The 22,669-nt window shown below is 37.9% G+C and overlaps 1 protein-coding gene across 1 annotated transcript in view; it reads right to left on the minus strand.

Annotated features, from left to right (window-relative positions):
- Positions 1 to 2,946: 2,946 nt before the first annotated feature.
- LOC311292512 (uncharacterized protein) overlaps positions 2,947 to 22,669 on the minus strand; it is a 58,734-nt gene continuing 39,011 nt past the window's right edge. The window contains exons 5-10 of the mRNA XM_084412224.1: positions 11,739 to 11,801; positions 11,571 to 11,612; positions 11,204 to 11,266; positions 10,625 to 10,672; positions 3,635 to 3,715; positions 2,947 to 3,523 (exon numbers count right to left, since the gene is read on the minus strand). Of these exons, the coding sequence (XP_084268350.1) occupies positions 3,468 to 3,523; positions 3,635 to 3,715; positions 10,625 to 10,672; positions 11,204 to 11,266; positions 11,571 to 11,612; positions 11,739 to 11,801 (353 nt within the window). The 3' untranslated portion in view covers positions 2,947 to 3,467. The remainder of the gene's footprint in view (positions 3,524 to 3,634; positions 3,716 to 10,624; positions 10,673 to 11,203; positions 11,267 to 11,570; positions 11,613 to 11,738; positions 11,802 to 22,669) is intronic.

Raw genomic sequence — 22,669 nt, forward strand, 5'->3', positions numbered from 1 at the left:
TGTCTTTGTGTCCTTTTGCACCAGCACCGTAGAAACATTATCCGGCTGACTAATCCGGGGATTAAATTATTTTATGTTGTGTTCCTTTATCATGCCCTGGGCCCTTTTGGGACGTAACAGTCATGAAATAAAAGTAAAATACCAATAAATCACGTTACTGGTACGTCGTGTGTTGAGAAGGATTTGCATGCAGGTATGATTTTCATTCTATTCACCAGGAGCCCCATGTTTCATTAACAGTTCTTGTTAGTATTGTGTATTCACCATGGTAACTGTCGTTTCAATATTAACGCCAAAATGCCACTTTATTTTCACTTTGTGTTATTTTTTATATTTGTAAAATACTGTGGTGGCTCATACCAACATTGTATTAACAAAAGCTAGTTTGGGACTGCTATGTAATATCTTTAGCTGAACACCTTGTCTTTCTAGAAGAAAATTGTCCAATTTCTACAGTATGTTGGTTCTGATCTACTTCCTAAAGGAAATAAGCCTTTCATTTATTTGTTATTGTTTAGTTCAACTTGATGAGTCACAACACAATGTGATGTATTCATTTCTGTGTTCTACAGAACATAAGCTAGATACAAATAATTCTGAAGTTATAACTACACAACACAGAAAGTGCTTTGAGTTGTTACTCAATAAAAGAGTTAAGTAATTCAGCAGCTGACTTTTTTTAATACTGCAATCACTTTGTAGTGTATTTTCGTTTACTGTTGTGAACTGGAAAATCAATAATCGATAATCGAGAATCGTTAATAATCGAAAATCGACTGTAATCGAATCGGGACTTCAATAATCGTAATCGAATCGAATCGGGAAATCAGACAGATTAACCACCCCTAGAGGCTAGTAGATCAACGACATCAAAGCAGATGGGACATTCTTTAAAACGTCTTCTTCATTCGGGTTCGAACAGCGTGAGGGATTTCTTTTGGCCGTAAAGCAATTGTTTACATCGCGAGACCTGATATCACGCGAGACTTCCTGACGCGGCGGCCGGAGGCCCGCCGCCCCAAAGTTGCAAGTGCGTATTTTCCGCTCCCGGGCACCAGGGGGGTAGTGATGTTACGTCTGACACCGACGCTCCGAAGCTAGCTTCAAACTCGAATGGTCCTTGCAATGAACCACTGCTTCGGAGCTTGTATCATTACGTCACTAGTCACGTGAAAATGACTTCTGAAGCAAACAAACTGGTTCACTCCTGTAGTGAACCACCTGACTGCTTTGACAGCCCAATCCAGTGTTGACAGGTTTGAAACCTGGCGGCTGTATTTCTTATAAAAGTGAAGGTAAAAAAAAAAACTATAGAAACCATTACAGAAATTCTATTGGATTTAATGGTTTTCATGGGAATTTTATTGGTTGTAATGGGAATTATAGTGGTCTCTGTGGGTTTACTGATATGTGTTGGGTTGTATTGGTGGGGGCATTAAATCCTAATGGAATATGTCCCAAACTACAAAAAGAATTATGCAGTGGTTTAAATGGTAAAAGCCAATGGTTCATATTTTAATATAAACCATTAGAATTTCTGTGATGGTTTCCACCTTTTTTTAAGCTGGTCTGATCTTCTGTCCTTGTCTAAAGAAATAATTACACACACACATCATGCTTAAGGTTTTATTATCAAGGTGAACACATGAAATTCATCAGTATCTGTAAAATTCACCTACATAAATGGGTTTCACAGCACTAACACTGTTTCAGCTTTGACCGCCTCGGTAAACACGTAATAAATTGAATTTGATGTCAATTTAACATCAATATGACATCAAAATTACGTCACGAAATAGGTCAAAAATGAAAGTCATATTGACGTCAAAGTGTCAATGTCAATTTGATGTCAAGATTTTGACCTCTGCTGATGTCATTTTGATGTCATGCTTTGTTGGCATTTGATGTATGGAAGCAAAATAATGTCAAATGTTTTTGAAATAAAAAGCCTGTTGAATTGCACTACTTGAAAAAAAATAGGCATTGCATTAACCATTGCATTAACCATTTTAATGCATTGTATTTTTAGGGCTTGTATTTTTATGGGCTGAAATTCAACATGGTTCACACCTTTTCATTATTAAAAATGCAATAATCCATATTCACCTTTCATATTTCACTTCCAAAATATTCAAACTGTTTAAAAATACAACCAATAATATTCAACAGACAACTTTCGGTCCATTTAATTTCGCTTTGCAAAATTCGCTTCCACAAATTCAGTGGTTCAAATTCGACAGTAAATTCAACATTGACGTCCAGGAACTGCAGGAAAAGCAGTAGATTACCGAGCATACTCTCCATCTGCTGTTAGTCGACCTCACCATCAGATGGTGCAAAAGCGCGTAGTATACTAACACTTTCTCTTCTATTCTATTCTATTCTATTCTATTCTATTCTATTCTATTCTATTCTATTCTATTCTATTCTATTCTCTCTCTCTCTCTCTCTATAATATATATACATACATACATACATATATATATATATATATATATATATATATATATATATATATATATATATATATATATATATATATAGTATGCCTACGTGTATTGCATTAGCTTAAACTGTCATAGCACTTGCATATTGTTGTCCTATTGTTAGTTTAACTGTAAATCGCTTTGGATAAAAGCATCTGCTAAATGACTAAATGTAAAATTGGCTTGACATTGGGCATTCGCACATTTAGGGACCGTCTCTAAAGTTGCATACAACATTGGCATACACGTTTCTAACTTCAATAGCAAACTTAAATTTATTTGAATAAATAGCAAAAATCCAAAGGGTGCGCATTATGCCTGACGCTACATGAACACTTTACAGTTGGTTTTATGACTGTAAGTCGTTCTATTCAAATGCTAGAGACGGTCCCTAAATGTGCGAATGTCCAACGTCAAGCCATCTTTATGCCAGTCTATCACTGGGAATCGCTCAGCATTAAGCTTTGTGCGTTATTCTGAGTCCATCTGCTTGCCTGCGAGTTTGGTCTTTTACATCACTGTAGTCCATTAATACTCACACTTACTATTCTATATTACAATACATTACGAGCTCATGAGGGGGAATCACCATATTTGTAACAAACATCTCAGGAAAGGAGACAAATTATACACAATTGCAGAGGTTTTATTAAGAAAATTTCCATTAATCATAAAAAAAAAAAAGCTAAAAAAAGGAATGAACAGACAAGATACAAGAATCACCAAATCAGCTCCATCACACAGAACAGAGAGGATTATTCAGTCTGAATCTGTCCATTACTGTATTTAATATTATATTTAAAGCAGTTTACATATGAAGCACAAGAAAATTTGATCTAAACTTGGTGTCACTATTTCTTCAGGGTGATCACAGTTTTTTCTCTGTTTTCTGAGAAGAAGAAAATAAAACGATAAACAATCCTCTGTAAGTTTTTGCTATTGTAAATATTGTTGCAGATTTGCTCTAAACTCATCAGTATTTTATTCTAATATTGTCGGCATCTCTATTTCCTCTGGGTGCTTCGAGTCCTTCCTCCCTGCAAAATAAAAGCATTGACTGACCTCTCGTATGTGTTTTTATCATGATTGCAGATTGTTCCAGATCAGATGAGTGTGAATCATCAGATTGTGTGCGGCTCAAAACTCACCAGCTCTTCTTGCACAGATGATCTGAAGAAGAATCACAGTAGGAGCAGCAAACACTGCCATCTCAACAATAATCACAATCACTGCAGGAAACATGAGAGGAAGAAGAGAAACTGTACATGACTGAAGTCAAGGGTATTCAACTATCAACAGTTATTGATGAAGCTTTTACAGACTGACTGATAGATTCATATTATAAAGCTGTCAGTATAAATTAACGTGTCTGTGATGAAGACAAGCCCACCAGCTCGCCTTCGGGGAAAAATGTGAGTCCGTGTAAGGATGTAGAAAGGATGGCGCACTCGCAGAAGCACTTCGTGCAAGGCAAGGCAAGGCAAGTTTATTTATATAGCACATTTCATACACAATGGCAAATCAAAGTGCTTTACATAGAAGAAATTAAAATAATAAAAAGAAATAAGAATAATTAAAACAGTTTAGAAAAATAAAATAAAATACAGTACAAACAGTCGGACGAACATTGGCACAGTGCTCATTCATTAAATGCACAGCTAAACAGATGTGTTTTGAGTCTGGATTTGAATCTGACTATAGGAGCACATCTGATCTCCTCTGGAAGCTGGTTCCAGCTGCGGCTGGCATAATAGCTAAAAGCAGACTCGCCATGTTTAAAGTGAACCCTTGGTATTTCTAGCTGATATGATCCTAATGATCTGAGTGATCTGTTGGGTTTATATTCAGTGAGCATATCTGCAATGTATTGAGGTCCTAGACCATTGAATGATTTATATGCCAGTAATAATACTTTAAAATCAATCCTAAATCTAACTGGGAGCCAGTGTAAAGACCTGAGGACTGGTGTGATGTGTTCATATTTTCTGGTTCTGCTCAGAATCCTGGCGGCAGCGTTCTGTATGAGCTGCAACTGTCTTATGGTCTTTTTGGGAAGGCCAGTGAGGAGTCCGTTACAATAATCCACCCTGCTGGTGATGAAAGCATGCACAAGTTTATCTAAGTCTTGTCTGGAAACAAAGCATCTAATTCTTGCAATATTTTTCAGATGATAGTATGCTGATTTAGTTATAGCTTTGACATGACTACTGAAACTAAGGTCTGACTCTAGTGACACACCAAGATTCCTGACTTGATGTTTAGTTGTTTGACCCCTAGAGTGAAGGTATGCGTTCACCTTGAGAACTTCATCTTTGTTTCCAAACGCAATGACTTCAGTTTTGTCTTTGTTTAACTGAAGAAAGTTTTGACACATCCAACTGTTGACTTCATCAATGCATTGGCACAGGGAGTCAATGGGGCTGTAATCGTTAGGCGATAGGGCTAAGTACAGCTGTGTGTCGTCTGCATAGCTGTGGTAAGCAATTTGGTTCTTTCTCATTATTTGGCTCATTGGGAGCATATACAGGTTGAACAGGAGTGGCGCAAGAATTGAGCCTTGAGGGACTCCGCATGTCATGGATGTCCACTCAGACTTATGGTCTCCTATACTCACATAATAACCTCTCCCATCTAAGTATGACCTGAACCATTTTAGGACTATCCCAGAAAGCCCCACCCAGTTTTCCAGCCTGTCAAGAAGTATGTTATGATCGACAGTGTCAAATGCAGCACTGAGGTCGAGTAGTACCAGCACTGATAATTTGCCTGAATCAGTATTTAATACAATATATCAAATATATGAAAAATGGCGGCGCGCACAGACGCAGCGGCTTTGAGCTCTCGGTTTCAGTGTTTTGTATTTGTAATGCTATGGTTGTTAATGTGTGTAAGAGGGAATATGAGAGAGATAAAACATTCCTACACACTAGCCATGCTGAGAAAAGTGGGATTCTCATCTCGGGTTGATATTACATTGGAGTTCCAGCGGCGTCACAACATTCCGCTGGGTATAGCGAGAACGCCGGGCTCACCCTGGATTGTTGTCGGGTCTGTGAGACGGCGGAGGCGGCGCAGAGAGCGGAGGCAGAAGCGAGGCTGCAGGGGCGGTCTATTAGTTCGACTAAGGAAACAGCCCTACAAACCCTCGCTGCCAAGCATCTTCCTTACAAACGCCAGGTCTATCGTCAATAAAACTGACGAACTGGAGTTACTAACGGCAAACAACCAAAATATCAGGAACTGCAGTGTGATGATTGTCACGGAAACCTGGCTTCACCCGCTTATCCCGGACTCGGCCGTTCAGCTAACCAGCCGCTGCATGCACCGATTTGACAGGACAATAAGCTCCGGTAAGAGCAAAGGAGGGGGGCTTTGTATCTATGTTCATTTGGATTGGTGTACTAGTAGCAGGGTCATACATACACAGTGCACACCGGATTTAGAAGTAATGACTGTACAATGTAGACCTTTTTACATGCCCAGAGAGCTCACAACAGTGATTATAGCTGCCGTGTACATTCCACCTAATGCTAATGTTAGCACAGCGCTCTCTCAGCTATATATCATTATAAATAAACAAATGCAGGCTCATCCAGAGGGAGCTTTTATTGTGGCAGGGGACTTCAATCAAGCCTGCCTCAAGTCTGTGCTTCCTAACTTTGTACAGTATGTACGGTGCTCAACCAGGGGGAATAACATACTAGATCAAGTCTATTCTAACTTGAAGCAAGCCTTCAGGACAGTACCCCTCCCACATTTGGGCATGTCGGACCATCTTTCACTGTTCCTGGTCCCTGCATACACCCCCCTCAGGAGGATATCAAAACCTGCCATAAAGAATGTTCAAACCTGGCCTGATGGAGCACTCTCTCAGCTCCAAGATTGCTTTGAGCGTACAGAGTGGAGCATATTTGAGCAACTCGATCTACAGGAGCGCACAGAGACTGTACTGTTCTACATAAAAAGCTGTACTGATAATGTCACAGAGGAGAAGCGCATCCGGATTTATCCTAACCAAAAACCTTGGATGACTTCGAACGTCCGGACACTCCTGAGAAACCGTAACTATGCTTTCAAGTCGGGTGATAAAGATCAGTACAGGTTGGCGAGGGCAGAACTGCGGAGAGGCATTAAAGCTGCTAAGACGGCCTACAAAAGGAAAGTGGAAGAACATCTCGTCAATAACAACTCAAGGATGGTGTGGCAGGGGCTACAGAGCATAACCAACTACAAAGGCCCCTCACCTGTCGCTACCATCACCGATGTATCACTGGCTGAGGAATTGAATATTTTCTTTTCCCGCTTCGAGAGTGAGGTACCACACACAGCAGCGCAATCACCACAGACCTTCAGTCACAGCACACTGACACTCCAGGAGCATCAGGTGAGGCAGGTGTTGAAGACTGTGAACTCAAATAAAGCAGCTGGTCCGGATGGGGTACTTGGTAAAGTACTTTTTGCCTGTGCCGACCAGCTAGTGGGAGTTTTGACTAGGCTGTTCAACCTCTCACTGTCCCAGGCTACCATCCCTCAGTGCCTGAAGTCATCTACCATCATACCTGTTCCAAAGTCCTCGGTTCCAAAGTGTCTAAATGACTATAGACCTATCGCTTTAACATCAGTTGTTATGAAATGCTTTGAGAGGCTCATTTTGCAGCACATCAAGTCCTGGCTTCCCCCAAACTTAGATCCATATCAGTTTGCATATACAGAAAACAGATCGACGGAGGATGCCATCAATACAGCTCTACATACAGCACTTAGCCACCTGGAGCAGCCAAGGAGTTATGTCAGGATGCTGTTTATAGATTACAGCTCGGCATTTAACACCATTGTTCCTGATATCCTAGTGGATAAGCTGACCACCATCGCTATCCCCCCTTCCATTTGTGCCTGGATTAAGAACTTCTTGACTGACCGCCCTCAAACGGTTAAGGTAGGCACCACCTGCTCCTCTACCCTGTCTCTCAGCACAGGCTCTCCCCAGGGCTGTGTGCTGAGCCCTATCCTGTATTCTCTGCATACGTTTGACTGTACATCTATACACTCCTCAAATACCATCATTAAATTTGCCGATGATACTACGCTCATCGGTCTCATCAGCGGAGGGGACGAGTCTGCATACAGGGACGAGGTAAACATGTTGGTTGACTGGTGCTCTGAACATAACCTACTGCTTAACACCAGTAAAACCAAAGAAATGGTTATAGACTTCAGGAAAAACAAGGGGGAACCAGATCCACTGATCATCAATGGGGATTGTGTTCAGCGTGTTTCATCTTATAAATTTCTAGGTACACACATAACCGACGATCTCTCCTGGTCTGCTAACACTTCTGCTGTGGTAAAAAAGGCTAGGCAACGACTCCATTTTCTAAGGATACTTAGAAGAAACCAACTAGAAGAGAAACTGTTAGTGGCCTTTTACCGCAGCACTATCGAGAGTGTTCTGTCATATGGTATTACGGCCTGGTATGCCAACTGTAAAATAGCGGATAGGAAAAACCTGCAGAGGGTCATACGGACGGCACAATACATCACTGGCAGTCGCCTACCCTCACTGGAAGATATCGCCAGCATGCGGTGTCTCAGAAGAGCTAAGGCTATTACTGCCGACTCCTCACACCCAGGTCAACAGGTTTCAACCTCCTGCCCTCTGGCAGAAGATACAGGTGCATTAAGTGCAGGACCAATAGACTGAAAAATAGCTTTTATCCTTGGGCCATCAGGACACTAAATTTATAACACATGTGGACAATATGGAGTGAGCTGTAGTCTCTGTCTTATATATTCTTATATTCTGTCTTCTTATATTTTTATATATTTATTATATATTGTTTTAACAATTGTTATATTTATTATGCACTGGCCGTAGAGCATTGCAATTTCATTGTATACTCGATATACATTGACAATAAAGATTCTTATTCTTATTCTTAAGCGAATATCATTTATTATCTTTATGAGCGCTGTCTCTGTGCAAGGTGGAATTTATTTACAGTGCCAATAAGAAAACAATCCACAGTGAAGTATATATACAGGTGCACACAAAAATAAAAGAAAAACCCTAAAAAAAATAAATAATAATAATAATAATAATAATAATAAAGACGAAAAAACTCTTCCACAGTACACAAAGGTTTGTTTTGCTTGAGGCACCGCAGTTGCACTCTCGCTTCCGACTTGGTTAACAAGTCCTGACTTCAGGTTTAGCCTTGGCTTAAATAGGCCAAACCCCGCCCCTTTTTGGGCCACACCAATTCCAGGAACCTACAACAGTTAATACACATACAAATACTTAATCTATTTGATTATCCATAATAATCCATTCCCAATATATTATACACATAATACACATAATTCATTCACACATAATACACTTAACACATACTTTTTTCATTTGAATACACACATGAACACCCATTCACACTAGACAATGGTTTCGTCAGCTTCCGGTAGGGCTGGGCAATTTAAATCGCGATATTGTTATGCGCATCTCATCAGTAATGCCGGTTCCTTGATTAGTAGTAAATCGCCATCACCTGCTTTCAGATGAAGCGGCATTTACTACAAAGAGCCGTAGTTAACTGACAAGCTGAGCCAAATCACATCAATATCGCGGACGTATCGCCAGCGATATTTAATGCGATATGGCTCCGCTTGTCAGTTAACTACGGCTCTTTGTACACAGCAAAACCTCCAGTGTTAAATTAACACCCCTGGGAGTGTATGAGTCCACACTCAAGAGTGTTTACGTTAATGAGATAACTAAGTGATTAATTTAGTGATGATTGAGCATTATTGAAGACACCTGATGTTAACAAGTAGAATCGCTGAAGGAGAAAATCGCAAATTGTAAGTTACCATTATTGTGATGGGTAGTTGCTTTAGTTGGTCTCTGACCCTTTCATGTGTACTTTAGATTTTGTTTGACGGTTGTATCTGAGTTATAACTGCCAGTTGAACAAAGAAAAAAAAGTGATCTTTGTTGGTTATATCATGACAATCATCATTTGAACTTGATCACTGAGCTCATTAAGATCCTTCTTTCTGACTTTGATGTATGTTGTTGATTACAGCATAGCTGTGAATCTGAATAAATGGCCAGAATTTTTGATATAATATAAAGGATTTCTTAAAACTTGTTTAAAAAAAAAAATCATTCTTTTAGGCACACACAGATGTCAAGATTCAGTCTATGCATCTCAACAATGGTGAGGAGCAGAATATTCAATGAGGAAAAGTAAATTACATAGACAATTCAGATCATAATTTATTCATACCGCAATGCATGATGGGAGCCATTAATGAGTTGTGATTGGTGGCAGCCACTGCAACATGCTTTATTATTGTCACCACCATTGTTGAGATTCACAGGCTGATTATTGATGTCTGAACGTCTTTTTGAATCAGAGCAATGTTTATTAAATATTCTGAATAATAAGTAAAGTCCTGATAATTATAGGCTGAAGAATCACAAAACTGCTGCTAACAAGTTAAACCAAACTACCTTAATATGTTTCACTATTCAGATCACAGTATGATTATGTCAAAACATAACCAACACTATAAGATAACATTTTACTTTGTTCATTTAACTGTTATAAATCAATAACAGCAGACAAACAACAGTAACTATTAAAGTAAACATACAATGGTCTAGAGCCCAACTTAAGCAAACTCCCATCACCTTAATGGTAACTTACAATTTGTGATTTTCTTCCTCAGTGATTCTGCTTGTTAACATCAGGTGTCTTCAATAATGCTCAATCATCACTAAATTAATCACTTAATTATCTCCTCAGCCCTAAATGCCGCTCCATCTGAAAGCAGGTGATGGTGATTTACTACTAAATCAAGGAACCGGCTTTACTGACGAGATGCGCATAACAATATCGCGATTTAAATCGCCCAGCCCTAGCTTCCGGTATCGCAATTTTCCCGCTGGAAGACTGACTACGCCCACACAGACAAACAACACGGACGAAACGACGAGACAGTGCAGTGTAAGTGTATGAAATGACAGAGGAATGAATTTAGGTTAGGTTGCTGAATGAGGTCAGTATGTGCGTATATATGTGTGTGTGTGTGTGTGTGTGTGTGTGTGTGTGTGCCAGTGCTGCATGTGTGTGTCGTACCTCTGTATAATGATACAGCAGTCACACAGACTTCAGTTTCTCCTGGATCTGTGGATCACGTCTGTTAGTTCAGTTCAACACATAATGCCACATATACACAACATCATCATCACATAATGCTCGAGCTTCACACAGGATTTTCATTTTAGCGGGGCTCAGCTCCCAATGAGTTTATGATTTAAAAACGGTAACACTTAAGTTTAGGATCTAATTCTCACTATTAACTAGTTGCTTATTAACATGCATATTATAGGATATCCTCTTATCCATCACTCTTTCTTTTTCTCTCAGTCTCCTTATCTTGCCCTGTCTCTTCCCTTCCTAAAGCTGGGCTTTTTGTAATTTGCTGAAGGCTACAAATGTACTAATATAATATTAATTCTTAATACACATTCATATTAACCTTGTCCCTAATTAGACAAAAGTTTATTAGTTTGCCTGATTATTTCTGTAATTCGTCTTAACAATTATGACCAAAAAGAGCATATGAAATGTTTAGTTAGCTACTTACATCTTATTTCGCACTTGAGCAGATTGTGTGATAGTTATAGACAAAGACAAAACACTGTGATTATGTACCTTGTGTGTTTGTATTCCAATGATCCTGGGAGTCTGTGACTGGTGTTGTCATATCAGCTTGAGCTGAAAAGGATGATTGGGGACAATTATAGACAAAGACAAACGCAGAAAATCTCACCGAATGAGATTTCAAACGAATCTGATCTTCCTCTGACTTTTGATTAATGTCCTGTGATTTATTTATTGTTTATTGCTCTTCTTTCAAGAAACAAAAGGAAAAAGTCAACTCAGCTCTAACATACTGATTATTTATGTGGTAGAGTGTCTATATGGAAATTCATTCATATTTTCTATAGAATTATGTTAGACAAAGCTGTTCTTTGAATAACATCATCAATGTCTTAAAAGCATCAGCATCATCATGTACCTTGTGTAGAAGGATTCACTGCTGTTGTTGAACCAGCTGGAGCTGTAAAGGATGAATGTTTGTTCAGATGATTCATACTGTACAATATTACCATTATATTTTAACTACAGATGGACAGGGCAGATTGGGGACAATTGTAGACAAAGACAAAACACTGTGATTATGTACCTTGTGTGTTTGTAGTCAAATGATCCTGAGACTCTGTGACTGGTGTTGTTGTATCAGCTTGAGCTGAAAAGGATGAATGTTAGTTGAGATGCATCATAATAATATCCAGGATGAGGAGAAGAAGAGGTGAGGTGTAGCAAACCTAGCAGCTTAAACTTTATTTTACCAAACTAAAGAGAGAAATCCAACATGAGAACACACACAGCAAAATCCCCAGATTTCATTTAAAAAGTGTTAAAGTAACTCTGAATCAGAGTTAAAGTTAATGAGATAATTAAGAGATTAATTAAGTGATGATTGGGCATTAGTGATGAACACCTGCTGTTAACAAGCAGAAGAAAAGAAGAAAAGAGAAACAAGAAGAAGAAGAAGACAAGAAGAAAAGATAAACAAGAAGAACAAGAAAAAGGAGAAACACAACAACGACAACTGACTTCCAGACACATCCTCTGATGAAATCAACTGAAGAGAAAAGAAGACATTAAATCTGTGAAGATCTCAGCAGAGGAGGATTAAACAACTCCACAAACAGCATTACCAGCTTCACTTACTACTAACCAGATTTACTTTATTACTGTCAGACGTCTACAGAAGTTCCTATTGAGGATTAACAGAGGTTTAGATGTTGATGATTTATTGAAAATGTTTTGGTGATTATTTTGAAATGTTTTCTTTTCATTATGGTGATCAGTGTTTCATTTAGTTGGGCAGTTTGACCCTTGGCTTTTTATGTGAGTTTGTGTCTTTTGTAATAGTGTTTAGTAAAACAAAGATGATCAGGTGATATAGTTTTTGATTAGGGCTGGAGATGGCAGGACAGTCGATCGGCAGGAGCAGGATTGGGCACCTCTGCTATAGAGTATGATATTAGATTTGTTTGTTTTTTTATATATATATATATATATATATGAAGAGTTTGGTTCCTGCAAAAATCAGTATTGTATAGGGTCGGTATTGAAAAGTCCATTTTAAATTTTACGTAAAATGCGATATCCGCCGTGTTATTCTGTCATGTTTTCTCCCTTTCTTTCCAAACCGCGACAAACGCCAGTCTCCTTTCTCTGCAGAATGCGATAAATCCGCTCAACCAATCACAGCGCACCATTCCACGCATTGTAAACAGTAACGGCGGCGCTCTGAATACACCGGGCATCCTAGTTTTTCCTATCTACTTTGTACTTTTTGATCAACAATCAAACAACATTTTTTATAATTTTGACGGCATTGATGAACCTGTGGTGGTTTCTGTGGTAGGGAAGAAATGTAAGCCATCGAAATCTAATCATTTACGTGAGGAGATTAAGAAGACGAGGCACGCGGGAGGAGGAAAAATGCCGGCTGTTGCTTGTTCTCACACGACAGCATCAAACTTCAGTCACGCTGACACGTTGACCCCATGGGATCTTTTGAAAAACTTTCAGTTGTTTTACTCAAAGTCAACGAAAACCGAGCAGGACCAAGCCATTTTACAGATGATCGCCGTCAAAAAAGTTCAGGAGGTATTTCCCAGTGATGGCTGATTGAATGTATTTTTAGTCCAGAGTTCAGAGGCTGTCATATGTGGATCAACTTATTTTGTTGTGTATTTTCAACAGTTTCAATATGAAAAATAACTTTTATATTGATTCAATGGATTAATTGCATTTTGAAAAAAAAAAAGTGTCATGAATTTATTGCATTTTGGGGAAAAAATTATCAGTTTTTATAATAAATCTTTGAAAATCAAAATCTGGATTTGAATTTTTTTTTGTTATTATAACCTAAAGATGCTATGTGAAAGTTTGAAACAAACTTATCAAAATTAATAAATTAATTAAATTAATCAATTTAATTTAAATTAAATTCAATTTAAATTAATTGATAAATTAGTAAATTAATCAAAATGGATTTATCGCGTTTTGGAACCAAACTCTTCATATATATATATATATATAGTGAGGAAAATAAGTATTTGAACACCCTGCTATTTTGCAAGTTCTCCCACTTGGAAATCATGGAGGGGTCTGAAATTGACATCGTAGGTGCATGTCCACTGTGAGAGACATAATCTAAAAAAAAAAATCCAGAAATCACAATGTATGATTTTTTAACTATTTATTTATATGATACAGCTGCAAATAAGTATTTGAACACCTGTCAATCAGCTAGAATTCTGACCCTCAAAGACCTGTTAGTCTGCCTTTAAAATGTCCACCTCCACTCCATTTATTATCCTAAATTAGATGCACCTGTTTGAGGTCGTTAGCTGCATAAAGACACCTGTCCACCCCATACAATCAGTAAGAATCCAACTACTAACATGGCCAAGACCAAAGAGCTGTCCAAAGACACTAGAGACAAAATTGTACACCTCCACAAGGCTGGAAAGGGCTACGGGGAAATTGCCAAGCAGCTTGGTGAAAAAAGGTCCACTGTTGGAGCAATCATTAGAAAATGGAAGAAGCTAAACATGACTGTCAATCTCCCTCGGACTGGGGCTCCATGCAAGATCTCACCTCGTGGGGTCTCAATGATCCTAAGAAAGGTGAGAAATCAGCCCAGAACTACACGGGAGGAGCTGGTCAATGACCTGAAAAGAGCTGGGACCACCGTTTCCCAGGTTACTGTTGGTAATACACTAAGACGTCATGGTTTGAAATCATGCATGGCACGGAAGGTTCCCCTGCTTAAACCAGCACATGTCAAGGCCCGTCTTAAGTTTGCCAATGACCATTTGGATGATCCAGAGGAGTCATGGGAGAAAGTCATGTGGTCAGATGAGACCAATATAGAACTTTTTGGTCATAATTCCATTAACCCTCAGAGAGTCTTCGGTCACTTCTGACCGAAAAAAATTCTGTTTTGAATTTTAAAAAATCACAGCTTCATCGGAAGGTTATGATACTTGGTGACTTTTATGGCATTAGGTATATGTATGCAAAAAAAAATTGAGGTCATGATCCGAGCATGCTAAGTGGTCGTAAAAAAAATAGTCACACTCAGTGCCTTCGGTCAAAAATGACCGACCCATAGGAAATGAATGGGAAATTTACAAAAACACAAAAATTCTCTGAATTTTTGTCTGTACAATCTACAAATCGGCCACGATTCTAAAAAAAAGTACACCGCAGTAAAGGGGTGACACTCTACAACATCAAGAGTGCAAAAAATTCACACCCACCCACACACACACACATAGAAACACACTTTTATACACGTACACACCAATAAATTCAGATTACAAAAAATCTGTTTTGAATTTTTAAAAATCACAGCTTCATTGGAATGTTACGAAACTTGGTGACTTTTCTGGCATTAGGTATGTGAACACAGAAAAAAATTGAGGTCATGATCCGAGAATGCTAAGTGGTCGTAAAAAAAATAGTCACACTCATGGTCTTCGGTCAAAAATGACCCCCATAGGAAATGAATGGGAAATTGACAAAAACACAAAAATTCTCTACAAATCGGCCACGATGCAGAAAAAAAGTGCTCAGCAATGAAGGGGTGAAACTCTAAAACATCAAGAGTGAAAAACATAACATAATTAATAATTATAATTAAAATATATATATAATTAATATAATAATTATTAAAATTATTAAAATAATAATTAATAAAATGTTATAAACCTTGGCAAAAAGTATTATTTGACAATTAAAAAAAAAAATACAATCAATCCACATCTTAAAAGTAAGTAATTTGGTCCAAAAACAACTAGAATTCACAAGCATCTCCATTTAGAGCTATTACAGGCATCTAGTGGTAAACCCATGCAATAACATGATTTATTTAATTTTATGTTTAATAAATTGATTTATTTTTTTTATTTTTATTTTTTTTCTGAAAGCCTAGTCTCTATTTTAACTGAAAATACCGCATAGAAAAATAAAATAAAAAATAATAATAATTAAAAAAAAAAACATTATTTTCAATGGCAAAAAATGGACTATAAATATTGCATAAATATTAATAAGTTCAATCAAATTGTCTCAAAATACTAAATTAAAAAGAATAAATATTATAGAACAAAAATAAATTGCATTGGTTTTTACTGGGATGGAGGAAGTTTCATTTTTAGGTGTCCGGTCACTTCTGACCGGGAAGGCACTGAGTGTGACTGCTAAACGAAGACTCTCTGAGGGTTAAACATGTTTGGAGGAAGAAGAATGATGAGTACCATCCCAAGAACACCATCCCTACTGTGAAGCATGGGGGTGGTAGCATCATGCTTTGGGGGTGTTTTTCTGCACATGGGACAGGGCGACTGCACTGTATTAAGGAGAGGATGACCGGGGCCATGTATTGCGAGATTTTGGGGAACAACCTCCTTCCCTCAGTTAGAGCATTGAAGATGGGTGGAGGCTGGGTCTTCCAACATGACAATGACCCGAAGCACACAGCCAGGATAACCAAGGAGTGGCTCTGTAAGAAGCATATCAAGGTTCTGGCGTGGCCTAGCCAGTCTCCAGACCTAAACCCAATAGAGAATCTTTGGAGGGAGCTCAAACTCCGTGTTTCTCAGCGACAGCCCAGAAACCTGACTGATCTAGAGAAGATCTGTGTGGAGGAGTGGGCCAAAATCCCTCCTGCAGTGTGTGCAAACCTGGTGAAAAACTACAGGAAACATTTGACCTCTGTAATTACAAACAAAGGCTACTGTACCAAATATTAACATTGATTTTCTCAGGTGTTCAAATACTTATTTGCAGCTGTATCATACAAATAAATAGTTAAAAAATCATACATTGTGATTTCTGGATTTTTTTTTTTAGATTATGTCTCTCACAGTGGACATGCACCTACGATGACAATTTCAGACCCCTCCATGATTTCTAAGTGGGAGAACTTGCAAAATGGCAGGGTGTTCAAATACTTATTTTCCTCACTGTATATATATATATTATTCTTTTTATTTTTTTTCTCCAACAGCCCAAGCATACATACAGGCCTATATAATGGTGTGTAAAACAAATGTATAATTTATAATCAACTCCATATTGGATTCCAAGTGATCAAGGGCTTTCATTCAAACTCATTTCATTGTTCAGCAGTAGTGGACACTCGTGCAACATTAGCGAGGGATGAGCACAAAAAGTGAACATAAACACAGCCTCGCCTGCATCTCAGGCCATGTCCACACTAATACGTTTTCGTTTGAAAACGTATATTTTTCTCTCCGTTTTGGCCTTCCGTCCACACTGAGACAGCGTTTTTATTAATAAAAACAAAGCTTTTTTGAAAACGCACTCCAAAGTGGATACATTTGAAAACGCCGTTTTCACGTTGTAGTGTGGACCGTGAAACCAGTGGTATTTAAAAACGATGACTTAAATTTAGTCATGTGACGCATATTGTACCAATAGATATTCATGTTTATATCAGTATTGTGCCTGTTATGTGCTATTCACTTTCACACTGCTAAAAATATTCTACATTGCGCACTCTTCATATCACAGTCCTGCAAAGATGACAGAATTTACTCACATTTGCTGTCCTGCAGAAATACATGAGAGCAGTTTTAGACCAAACATGTGACTGCGTGCGACCTGGACCGCATCAGTGAATGGTGAGATATTTTACTAAATAAAATTATCCTGTCAGAAGAATTGCGCGATAGCTTCATTATTTATTTTTCCATCTGAATCATATCAGTGATCTTTTGTGGGGTTTTACGCATGCGCAGTAAAGGTGAATTTAGCGTTTTCAGGCGTTTTTCAAAAGTTTCTCATCCACACTGAAACGTCCGAAAACGCCTGAAAACGCTAGTGTGGACGGAGAGCGTTTATAAACGAAAACGTCGTTTTCAAATGTATCCGGATTAATGTAGACGTAGCCTCAATGTCCACACTATCCTTCCTAAACAGTGTGTGAGATTAGATTAGATTAGATTAGATTCAACTTTATTGTCATTACACAAGTACAGGTACAAGGCAACGAAATGCAGTTTAGGTCTAACCAGAAGTGCAATAGCAGCAAGTGCAGGATATACAGTGGTTCATAAGTGCAGAACATGGATATGTACTGAATAAATATAGAGTTGAATACTATTATAAACAAAAATTTACAGATAGATTGTCCTATGAATATAATATACAGATAACTATTACTGTGAACAGAATTTACAGCTAGATATGTACTGAATATAATAATATACAGATGGCTATTACTATAAACAGAATGTTTACAGATAGATATGTACTGAATATAATATACAGATGGCTGTTACTATAAACATAATTTTACAGATAGATATGTACTATGAATATATATACAGATGGCTGTTACTATAAACAGAATGTGAGCATAATATACAGATGGATATTACTATAAACAGAATTTTACAAATAGATATATGTATAAGTTAGGCTAATGAGCAGTATAACAATGGATTTAAAGTAGTGCAAATAAAGTTTGGACAGAAGCTATCCGAGTGAGTGCAGTGGAAAGTAATTGCATATTACAGTTAAGGTACGATATTGCAATGTATATATAACAGTCGGTACTGTAAATAAACAGTCGGCAGTGCAAATGAGCATATTCCAGTCAAGGTAGTAGTGCAAGATGCATATGTAAACAGTTGTTACTGTAATAACAGTCAGCAGTGCAAATGAACATTATAGTATTGCAAATAACAAAATGGAGGCAGGTGTGAGGAGGGAGAGGAGAGTCAATCAGTATATAAGGGGAGTGGGATCAATGAGGGTTAGAGTTTAATAAAGAGACAGCTCTGGGGAAAAAACGAATAAGTGTCCCAAAGCATATATGCTAAATTCCCCAGTGTTAAATTAACACTGCTCAGAGCACATATGGTCCCACTCTACATGGTGTTAAAGTAACACTGAAGCAGTGTTAAAAGTTAATGAGACAATTAAGTGATCAATTGAGTGATGAACACCTGTTGTTGTTAACAAGCAGAATCACTGAAGGAAAGAGAAACAGTACACAGCAAAAACTTAAAAAAAAACGCATTTTAATATTAGCCTATTCAGCAATAGTGTAAAAGACCTGTAAATAAAATACAACATTTACATGATAAACACTATTAACATGTAGGCTATGTGTAGCCTATTTTACTTTCCCTTACTGTAGGCTATGATAAATCCTTAAATGAATGCAGAACAACAAGAATGAAAAATAAGTAGCCATGTATAATAAAATAATATATAGGCTACATAGCCTATAAAAATAGCCTAAAAAACTATTAATATAAAGAAGGCTTCATACTTCAGTCGAGTCCCAAAATACACGTATAGGCTAAATCAACTTGTTGAGGCAAAAACAAGTAACTAACAAAATAGCATCAGGCATAAGAGACATCAGGATTCAAATTGTCCTTAAAAGATATTTATTCTTGCAAGAATGTTCCCAGTCCATCCACAGTCCAGCTGCAGGCGGAGTGAGACCCAGAGCAGAGGTTGGCCAGCATTTTTATAGTGTTATCTCTTGTCACCCTTCACAGCACAAGGAACAAAAGGGACCCCCCTTGACCCCTCCCCAGCACGGGAATCTCCTTATCTCTGAAATCTCACACACACACACCCTGCAGCTGTATCAATATCATAAAAGAAACTCAAAATACAGCCAAAGAACGCATGGCATTCGTTTGTTAAATCGTTGAAAATAAAATACAAAGAAAAGATGAATTTTCCCACAACAATTCCTCCTCTTTATCATTCTCTGATAAACAACATAGAAAAATTCACTCTTGTTTTCTAATCAAACCCATTATACTATTAAATCTTTAAGAATAGAATTAATTCAAGTCTTAATTCAAGAACAGTTATACCCTTCATGTATATCAATACTAAGCCCTAATTTGATTCAATCAAATAAAATCGCAAAACTTTTCTTCAACCATTAATTGGTCAACATTTTCTCCAGATATGTTGATCATCTCGTTGCCTCATGGACGTTCCATCTTCACCAATATGACACTTTGCATGCCGTAGAGAGGATTTTTTTTTTTTTTTTTTTTTTTTTTTTAACGTTGGCAGGGGAGATATGTTTCTAGCACATATCATTGATCCCCTACTTTATTCTTTGCGCTGGCGTGTGAGGTTGTTGATGTTGGTTGGTATAGTTTAGGTCAGATGCTTGGACCCAGGTCTAACATCCTTCAATCATTTTCAAATCCTTACAAGATTTTCCCTTAGATCACGATCGCACCCCCACTGGAATGAGTCATTTACTGTCTGCTGTCACCTGCGAATGGAGGCCTTAAGTGATTTTGTTAGTGAGCGCGTGTCTTGTCGTCCCTTTGGTGTGACCTGTGAAATTTTCAACCTGAAACATATCACCGGATAATTTCTTGCTCATTGAATAGCACTCAGGGTCCTTGTTCCCCTGAAAAAACATTCAACCCATGTTGTTCATGTTAACAAAACAATACAGAATCAGTTCTGTTTGGTTCAATCCATCCTGACATCCTGCAAAATGAAAATTTTAAGTTAGGCATTACACAGGGTTAGGCACTGTTTCTTCACTTTGCTCATGCCATGCGCAAAAGTCTGCATCTTCTGTAAAGAAAAACAAATGTTGAGGTTATTGTCACATAGTTTTCTTTTGTCTGCTGTGCTGCCACATCTGCTCCGGCGTTTCCTGTCAAAACAATCCTTGTTATTAGCACACTTAAAATACAAACAATACACACAATTAAACCCAATGTCCTCCCAACATTTATCTTCCCACCTGTGCGATGGCTTTCAGCAAATGTGAACCCCTTAGTAAACCAGATCTAGCTGGTTAATACAAATAAAGTTCTTCAAATAAACCCCTCCTGGACTTTTACTGTCCTCATATACCGATGAGGTCAAAGCTAGATAACCTCTCAGCCTGCTGTGAAGACAATGGGTTTAGCCATCCCCCCCTGGATTTACTGTTTTCCCACCTGTGAGGCCGAAATGTCTTTGTTTGTGGCCTGAATACAAATTATCCATACTAAAAAGTTCAAAGACTCATCTGACCACTTGTTTTACTGTGCGTTCTCTTGTTCCCGCCATGAGCATATTCATCCTCCTCTTGATACACAACACCCATCTCGTGCATAAATTTAACATAATAAAATTCTCTTACTTTTATCAGACGCTTTTATCCAAAGCGACTTACATTTCAAGGTACACATTTACATTCTTATCAATTCTTGCTTTCCCTCGGAAATTGAACCCATGACGTTGGCGTTACAAGCGCTAACGCTCTACTGTTTGAGCTATAGAAAAACCTGCAATATTTGTTAATATTTATTTGGTAACATTTGTTTGGATAAAGTTTGCTAACCCAAACGTTGTCCTTAAGCCAAATTTCTTTTAGACATCTTTCTCTGCCTCTGAAATAAAAATATTACTTAAAGCCACAATTTCATCTTCTTATCAAATTGTTTTAAGGCAACGGCCCCTAGTTTCACAGCGTTTCTTGCTTTTCAGGCCTATTGTTTGGTCTCTTAAGCAACTGTCATACATAACTGTTAAGGGCTCTCTGGATAATCTGATATTTACTTAGCCTACGTGTTTTGTTGCTGTCAAATCTATAACTTTTTCTCAACACATGACTGACGGCTATCTACGACTTCACAATTCTAATTTATCAATACTTAAACCTGTCCAGAAAGTAATTCGAATCTACTGCACATCATGAATGACCAAAATAATAATTAACAGACAGAGCTCGATGATCAATCAACTTAAAGCTCATCCTGTTCTGTGTTGCCTTCTCATCAGATTGACTCACAATCCTCAGCTTACTTTCAAATTTGTCATTTACCTTAACCCATCTATAATGCTAAAACACTCTTTCCAGAGGTTAATGACAAATTTATACACACTATTCAGACAGAACAGTTGTCCTAAACTAACACATACTGTACAAAACATGAATTAACACTCACACTCATCCCTGACTATGAACTGCTCATATTTCTTATTCATATCTTTTCTCTAAAAAGATTTAAATTTTAAATGACATTTTAACCTGTATCTTTTATCTAATGTTTTTATGGCCTCTTAACCAGTTTCAAAGCATGTCTGTTCATTATCCATCTGATTTTAGAAAAGTCAGCTGGATTGTTTTGGTGCATAATTATTACTTTGCTTCAGCTTTCTTTGGCTGACTGATAACAGAAGAACAGACAGAGTACCATCCCAAGCAGTCTCTTTCTCTCTCACTATAAGCAAATAATCTTTTCAACAGCCTCCTAGGACTGTAACTAAAATAATCATAGTCATATTCAATCGTTCTATGATCTTTTCTAAGGTTATCTTTAGTTTAAATACTCAATTTACCTAACCTTTGTTTTCCAGAAAATTCTCTTGAGTCATCTTTAGCCACCACCATGTCTTATAATGGTCCCTTGTCATGTCTAAATGATCTACAGGAGTCAGAACTGACACATTAGTTCAGCATCAACACAAATCTCTGTGTTTTCCTTGCCCATCAGGCAACTAACATTACAACTTTTTTTTTTTTTTTTTTTAAACTGTCTCCACAACAGATAACCATTAGTTCAATGGTCTCTGCTGGCTCCTGAATGCCCATTCAGATCAGCTCTTAACCTATAATTGTCTTTTCTTCAGGGTGTTGTCCCCTGGCATAGTTGCAGACACTTGTCAGAAAAACAAGCCATACAATCAACGCGGTTTCTGGTGAGTGGTATATAGAGGAACTCACATTTTCTGGGTCAGACGGCCGTAACTTCTTACAGCTCATCTCGCCTCTCAATGATTTGCTGATGCTGCTGGCCTCACAGTCACCGCTCAACTCTAATACCTTTCTCACATAAAAAAAAACACCTCCATCAGGAAATGCCCAGTGTTTGTGGCGTGAATTCCCCTGTCTTAGGTTGCCCTTTTGGCCAGAGGGTCTTACCCGTCTCTGGGGTAAACACTTCGTACACACGTGGTTACCGCTCTTTACCATCACAGAATCTGTGACCGTTTTCTTCAACATAATCTGTTGTT

The sequence above is a fragment of the Rutilus rutilus genome (assembly GCF_951802725.1).
Source record: "Rutilus rutilus genome assembly, chromosome: 1".
Lineage (NCBI taxonomy): Eukaryota > Metazoa > Chordata > Actinopteri > Cypriniformes > Leuciscidae > Rutilus > Rutilus rutilus.